The sequence below is a fragment of the Engraulis encrasicolus genome, chromosome 12 (assembly GCF_034702125.1).
Source record: "Engraulis encrasicolus isolate BLACKSEA-1 chromosome 12, IST_EnEncr_1.0, whole genome shotgun sequence".
NCBI classification, from domain to species: Eukaryota; Metazoa; Chordata; class Actinopteri; order Clupeiformes; family Engraulidae; genus Engraulis; species Engraulis encrasicolus.
In genome coordinates, this window is record NC_085868.1 from 51396850 (window position 1) to 51404349 (window position 7500).

Consider the following 7500-nt stretch of genomic DNA (forward strand, 5'->3'; position numbering starts at 1 on the left):
CAACTGGAAACCATACACTGGAGGTGAGACCGCCATAGCAACCATACCTCCTCCCTAGCAACCATACACTGGAGGTGGGACCGCCTTAGCAACCATACCTCCTCCTTAGCAACCATACACTGGAGATAAGACCTTCTCCTTAGCAACCATACACTGGAGATGAGAGCTACTCACTGTACTTCTGATAGACCCAGACCAACCAAATCTCTCTCCCCTCTCATCCCAACCAAAGGGGTTGATGAAAAAAGAGCCAAAAGACACCCAAATTACTGTAGTTGAAGGTGAAGAAGAAGGTGACAGTAGTAACGACTGTAGTTTTCGGAGTGAGAAGTCCACACACTTAAAATCCTTTTTGTTGTCTTTTTATTATTTAATGGCTGGATTACGTTTCGATAATCCAGCCATGAAATAATAAAAGACAACAACAAGGACTTCTCACTCGGAATCCCAAGTGACAGTATACATTTGGGCCCTGTGAGAGTACGGTGAGTGTGTACCTAGCTAACACCAACAGAGCTAGCCTCCCCTTTGATGCGGCGTGGAGGCTGGCATTCCAAGCAGCCAGTGTTTACCAGACCTGCAGTCATGTGTGGGAGATGGCCCCGGGTTTATCTGGCCGGCCGTATGTGTGTGTGTGTGTGTGAGTGTGTGTGTGTGTGTGTGTGCGTGCCTGTGTGCGTGTGTGTGTGTGTGTGTGTGTGTGTGTGTGTGTGTGTGTGTGTGTGTGTGTGTGTGTGTGTGTGTGTGTGTGTGTGTGTGTGTGTGTGTGTGTGTGTGTGTGTGTGTGCACGACTGCGTGTTTGTCTGGGAGGCTGACTAGCTTTGCTTTCACGTGGTGTGAAAACCGTGTTCACTTAGGTAACCCATAACAGATAGAGAGAGAGAGAGAGAGAGCGTGGAAAGTTCCCAGGCTTTTTTTTTTTTTTTCTGGCTCCGTCAGAAGAGTGTTTGCAGGTGATTATTTCATTATTTAATTCTCGCCTCGTCTGCTTCTCCTGCAGTCATTTATGTGGTTGCACTGAATGCACTGTCTTTCAGAAACACACCAGGTGAACATAGCTATCGTTTAGTTGGACTCTTTATTTTGGTAAACATAGTTATTTGGGCTCTTTATGTTGGTAAACAGTTATTTTGGTAAACATAGTTATTTTGGCTGAATGTGCGACTATTGGGCTGACAGAGGAGAATTTCCAATTGTGGTTTAAAAAATATATTTTTGGGCCTGTTTCACCTTCATTAGGACAGTACACCGTGAAGTAGAACAGGAAACAAGAGAGAGAAAGAGAGACAGAGAGAGAGAGACAGAGAGAGAGATAGAGAGAGCGAGAGAGAGAGAGAGAGAGAGAGAGAGAGAGAGAGAGAGAGAGAGAGAGAGAGAGAGAGATAGAGATGGGGGAGGATAGATCAGGATATAACTTCGAGCTGGAATTGAACCCGGCTCCCCGGCATAGCATTATGGCCGAGAGAGTAGAGGGAGAGAGGTTCCATTGGCCCATTGTTTCCGGGTTCTATTATTGCAAGGGGGAGGGAAGGAAATCCCCCTTTAGGCAGACCTAGGCAGACCTAAGGACTGTTCTATTCAATGCTAGGAGTATTATGACACGCCCCTTTAGGCAGACCGGAACCTGGTCATGTTAGGTGCCCATAGCAACCTATTACATTGGCATATCTCTATATACTTAAAGAATCTCTGGCATTATGGTACCCTATCCATTTGGCCCATGGCCATGAATATGACCTCTTACTGTTACAGATTGCAGTTACTATCAGTAGAATTGGGACTAGAATTGGAAGATTTGAATTATTATTTATATTCGATGATTATCAGGCAAACCTGTGTGTGGTGTCCTCAGTTGGAAATGGGGTATTTGCTTAGGGCACCAAATTGACTAGAACTTGGTCAGACCAACGTATCTGTAGGAGATTTGAAAGTCGATGATAATCAGGCGAACCTGTGTGTGTGTGTGTTGTCCGCAGGTGGCGTGAAGCCGTGTGCCCTGAACTGCCTGTTGTGTTTAAGTCGTCTTGCTGTTTACTGAGTTCTGAATATATTGTAGACGGTTAATTGTACCTCTGTGTGTGGTGTCCGCAGGTGGCGTGAAGCCGTGTGCCCTGAACTGCCTGGCGGAGGGCTACAACTTCTACACCGAGCGCTCGCCAGCCGTCATCGACGGCACACGCTGCCAAGCCGACACCCTGGACATCTGCATCAACGGCGAATGCAAGGTATGGATTAGGAAGTGTAACAAAGAAAGACTGGGGGCAGGACTAGCAAAGTCACATGAAAAGGTGAAAATAAAGCCAGCGACACCAACCTTAAGTAAGAGAAACTGTATCAAAACTGTATCAAAAAGTGGTGGCAACACTTTACAATAACGTCCTATTCACAGCTTTATAAACACTTAATAAATAAGGAACTAATTATCAACAAAATGTTTACAAATGTTTATAAATGGGCAAGAAATACTATGCTAACACAGCAGACAGAACGCAGTCGCTGTGGTCCTGGAAGTTTCTCCTCCAAGGACCAGAAGGTATGAAACCACATAAAACTCACACAGTAGAAGTTGATTCCCAGTCCACTGTGCAGTCATAGTTTAGTTATTACCCATTTACAAACATTTGTATTAGGAAGTGTAACAGAGAAAGATTGGGTGCTGTTTGTTGTGTTGTTCTCTTTGGTTGGGAGGGTGGGGGGGTGGGTTTTTGTTTTTGTTTGTTTGTTTGTTTGTTTTTAAGTGGATTATGTACAATGTCGTCAATTAAGAATTATAACTGTACATAACATTCACTTGTTCCTGTGTTGCATTGTCAAAAAGAAAAAAAACTTGGAGAACAATAATTTGAACTTGTATATTGAAAATGAAGCCAGCGACACCAACCTTAAAGGTGGGGTTGCAGGTTAACCATTTTAAGAAAATGTACTATTATGACATCACGTTGGGGGTTCCGCAGGCTCATTGGAGTCTATGTAGAACCTTAGAATCCTGGGGGAGTTCCCCCAACGTGATGTCATACCTGCAACCCCAACCTTAAGTAAGAGAAACTGTATCAAAACTGTATCAGAAAGCGGTTGTGTGTGTATGCAGCGAATGGAATGAATGGATTTTTGTGTGAACACTTTTCATTTCACCTGTGTGTGTGTGTGTGCGCTTGCGTGCGTGCGTGTGTGTGTATGTGTGTGTGTGTGTGTGTGTGCGCAGCATGTGGGCTGTGACAACATCCTGGGCTCGGACGCTAAGGAGGACCGGTGTCGCGTGTGTGGAGGAGACGGCAGCACGTGCGAGATGACAGAGGGGCTGTTCAACAACTCACTCCCTCGCGGCGGTGAGTGTGTGTGTGTGTGTGTGTGTGTGTGTGTGAGTGAGTGTGTGTGTGCGTGTGAGATGACAGGGGCCTCTTCAACAACTCCCTCCCTCGCGGCGGTGAGTGTGTGTCTGTGTTTATCATGTGTGTGTGTGTGTGTGTGTGTGTGTGTGTGTGTGTGTGTGTGTGTGTGTGTGTGTGTGTGTGTGTGTGTGTGTGTGTGTGTGTGTGTGTGTGTGTGTGTGTGTGTGTGTGTGTGTGAGTGAGTGTGTGTGTCCGTGTGAGATGACGGAGGGGCTGTTCAACAACTCCCTTCCTCGTGGCGGTGAGTGTGTGTGCACTCCCCCCCTTGGCCTTACCGTGGCTCTAACGCCGTCGAGGGGTGTGTGTGTGTGTGTGTGTGTGTGTGTGCGTGTGTGTGCGTGCGTGTGTGTGTGTGCGTGCGTGCGTGCGTGCGTGCATGATAATATAAAAGAATAAAAACATGAAAAAAACAATTTGCTAAGCCACTTCCATAGCTTACTGCCAAAAAAAGTATATCCAGTTGTCTGTCGAACTTAAATGAGCAAAACTCAGCAGACATAACAAAGACTTGATACAATATTGTTTTCCCTGAGAACAGGTTTTTACATGCAAGTCCGGTTGGCTTGGTTTCATTTAGATTTCTCTCTGCAATGATGGCGATGATGGCTTGAAGCAGCCAAAAAAAGAAAGCCAGTTAAAAAAGAAAAGAAAAGCTTAAAAAGAAAGATTCTGGCTGTACAGTATGTAGAGGTGCCAAGGCTGTTGTCCAGATTAAATTTGCATTAGTTTTACTTCTCTCTCTTAGTTTTCTTTCTCTCTTCTTTCTCTCACTCTCATTGTCTTCGCGATGATGATGATGATGGCTCCACGCACGCACGCATGCACGCATGCACGTACACACACAGCCACGCACGCACGCAAACATTGAACTGGACAAACAGGATTGGCACTTCTCCAGACAAATCTTGACTGTCATTTGTCTCCTCAATGCCGGTGATGATGGCTTGGCACACAAAATACACATTGGTTGTTGAAGTTCAGTTCAGTTTACAATTGGACTATTATTGGCCTCTACTTCTCTCAATGGGCAGTCATGGGTGAGCGGTTAGGGCGTCAGACTTGCATCCCAGAGGTTGCCGGTTCGACTCCCGACCCGCCAGGTTGGTGGGGGGAGTAATCAACCAGAGCTCTCCCCCATCCTCCTCCATGACTGAGGTACCCTGAGCATGGTACCGTCCCACCGCACTGCTCCCCATGGGGCGCCACTGAGGGCTGCCCCCTTGCACGGGTGAGGCATAAATGCAATTTCGTTGTGTGCAGTGTGCAGTGTTCACTTGTGTGCTGTGGAGTGCTGTGTCACAATGACAATGGGAGTTGGAGTTTCCCAATGGGCTTTCTTCTTTCTTTCTTTCTTTTCTTTATTATTGGCCTCTACTTCTCCCAATGATGGCGATGATGTCTTGAGGAAAAGAGGCGAACAGCACATAAGCTGTGGAGGTGCCAAACTTGTTCATTAGATTTGTTCTTTCTCTGAATAATGGCGAGGATGGTTTCATGAAAACAAGGAACAAAGCCATGGGTTGTAGAGGTGCCAAGTCGACTGTTGTCCAGTTGAAATTTGTACTTTGTAGATCTCTCTCTTTCTCTTTCTCTTTCTCTTTTTCTCTCTTTCTCTCTCTCTCTCTCCCTCGATGAGGGTGATGATGGCTTAATACAAAATAAGATAAAAAATAACAAATTGCTTGTGGATGTGCCAAGCGTGTGGTGGCCAGTTTAAATGTGGACTATTTGGCTCACACCCCTCACGTCTCGACTGATTGCAGCCACCCTACGGAGCAGACAGTACCCTGTTCCAAGGAGCAGGGAGGGGGGAGCAGAACCCCCCCACCCCCCACCCCCCGAAAATGACATAAACACACACCAACATACACGCTCAACACACACCGACATCACATAAACACACATTGACATACACACTCCACTGCTCACCCAACCTCACAGTCTACTCCAGGGTCTGATTAGAATGTCTGTCCAGAGGCCTGATAGGTGTGTCTACTGTATGGGTGTCTGTGTGTATATATACATTTGTGTGTGTGTGTGTGTGTGTGTGTGTGTGTGTGTGTGTGTGTGTGTGCGTGCGTGCGTGCGTGCGTGCGTGCGTGCGTGCGTGCGTGCGTGCGTGTGTGTGCGTGCGTGTGTGTGCTTGTGTACATACAGTATGTGCGTTTGTGTGCATGTGTGTTAGCGTGTGCATGCGCGTGTGTGAAATGTCTCTGGAACAAGGTCGGCCCCAAAGGACAAGTACAGTAATGCTCTCAGGAGAATAGAGACCATCTGAAGAGTTCAGATGCAAAACCCCCTAACTCCATTTCTGAAGACCTGGACTTTTATATTTTTAGAGAACCCTGTTGTTGGTTTGGTTTACATTTATGTACTTGATAATACATATAAATAGTTATATTACATAAATGAAATAGAAAAATATGCAATTTGGATGGCTGTGTATTAAATAAAAATTAATTAAGATTATTTTCTGAAAAGGCACTTAGGGGGTTTTGCATCTGAACTCTTCATCTGTAAAAGTAATGCCCCCCCCACCTGTAAGGGAGTACATCCTCGCCTCTAGAGCAGTGTTTCTCAAACTTTTTCAGACCGAGGACCACTTTCCCTATCAAAAAAAGGTTAAGGGACCACCTGTCAACTGAACTGACAGTTGAGGGGTGCTAATTTGACACTGCTAATTGTTATGCAGATCACTCACTTTTATTCACAATGCAAGCCTGTCTTATTATGGTGAAAATAAGACTTCAGCTATGTTTAACTTTGTAATAATCTCACAATTATGGCCTACTGCTAGCTCGTCTTGGAAAAGTAGAAATCCACTCACGGACCACCTGAGCTCTGTCGCGGACCACCAGTGGTCCCCGGACCACACTTTGAGTATCACTACTCTAGAGCAAGGTGAATACCTAGTTACAGTTACAGTTTCACCCTCTGGCAGGCAACATGGTTTTGTCCCCAAAAAAAGCCTGTTATTCTTTCTTTTCGTTTGTTTTTTTTATGTATATCTGTCACACATGGGTGAGGGTCATATTTAGGGTCAAGAAACAAGTTGTCAAAACATAAACAGTAACCTAATGAGTTAATGAATTTTCATTGCATCATCTAGTGAGGGAATTGGTCTGGGGGGGATGGGGGGGGGGGGGGGGGTCAAAAATAACAACATGCAATGAGACTGCAACAGATCAGAGTCCAAGAGGTGTCTAGAGAGGGGGGGAGAGAGAGAGAGAGAGAGAGGGAGAGAGAGAACGAGCGAAAGAAAGAGTGAGTTTTTCTCCTTTTAAGGTATAGCCTGTAAATTGTGTGAAAATGGGGGTGGGGGGACATGCAGGGCTTCCCTCTCACTATGTGTGTGTGTGTGGTGTGTATGTGTGTGTGTGTGTGTGTGTGTGTGTGTGTGTGTGTGTGTGTGTGTGTGTGTGTGTGTGTGTGTGTGTGAGAGCATGTATTTCTCTGTGTCCTCTCTCTCTGTCTCACTCTCTCTCTCTCTCTCTCTCTCTCTCTCTCTCTCTCTCTCTCTCTCTCTCTCTCTCTCTCTCTCTCTCGTGTTATATGAATCACTGTTGCCTGGTGACCTCATGTCCACATATTTTAAGTATAACAAAGAAAAAACAACCATGCACATCCATTTCAAAAAATGGGTGCTGGACTAGCAGTCATATAATCGTAAAAAAATAAAGTCTGCAACACCAAGCTCTCAGTTTATCTTATTTCATGTGTAACGTTTCGGACAGCATGGGTATTTAAACTGTTGGTTTAATGTGTTTGCAATGTCTGATAAAGAACATGCTGCCCGAAAAGTTACACATTAAACTGAAGCTTGGTGTTGCAGACTTCATTTTTTACGATCAAATGTTTTAAGTGGGCTAAGACAAAACAAATTGCATCTAAACCAGTTGTAGGAAATACAACACAAAGATGAACCCGTACCATTGGAAGGTGTCACTGAAGAAATATGACGAGAATCAACAAACATGTTTTTTATGGCGCATGATTAAAGCTGTCTGGGAAAAGTGCGAACAACAGTCCACTATGAATCACAGATTTATGATTCCGTTGGTCCTAAAAAACCATGTGTGGTTGTGTGTTGATTTGAGGTTAGCATAGCGA

General features: G+C 45.2%; 1 protein-coding gene across 1 annotated transcript in view; it reads left to right on the top strand.

The window, feature by feature from the left end:
• adamts6 (ADAM metallopeptidase with thrombospondin type 1 motif, 6) overlaps window positions 1-7500 on the top strand; it is a 161417-nt gene that overhangs the window by 104385 nt on the left and 49532 nt on the right. Inside the window, exons 14-16 of the mRNA XM_063212425.1 lie at window positions 1-23; window positions 2093-2226; window positions 3204-3327. The exon at window positions 1-23 is cut by the window's left edge and continues 80 nt beyond it. Coding sequence (XP_063068495.1) covers window positions 1-23; window positions 2093-2226; window positions 3204-3327 — 281 coding nt within the window. The remainder of the gene's footprint in view (window positions 24-2092; window positions 2227-3203; window positions 3328-7500) is intronic.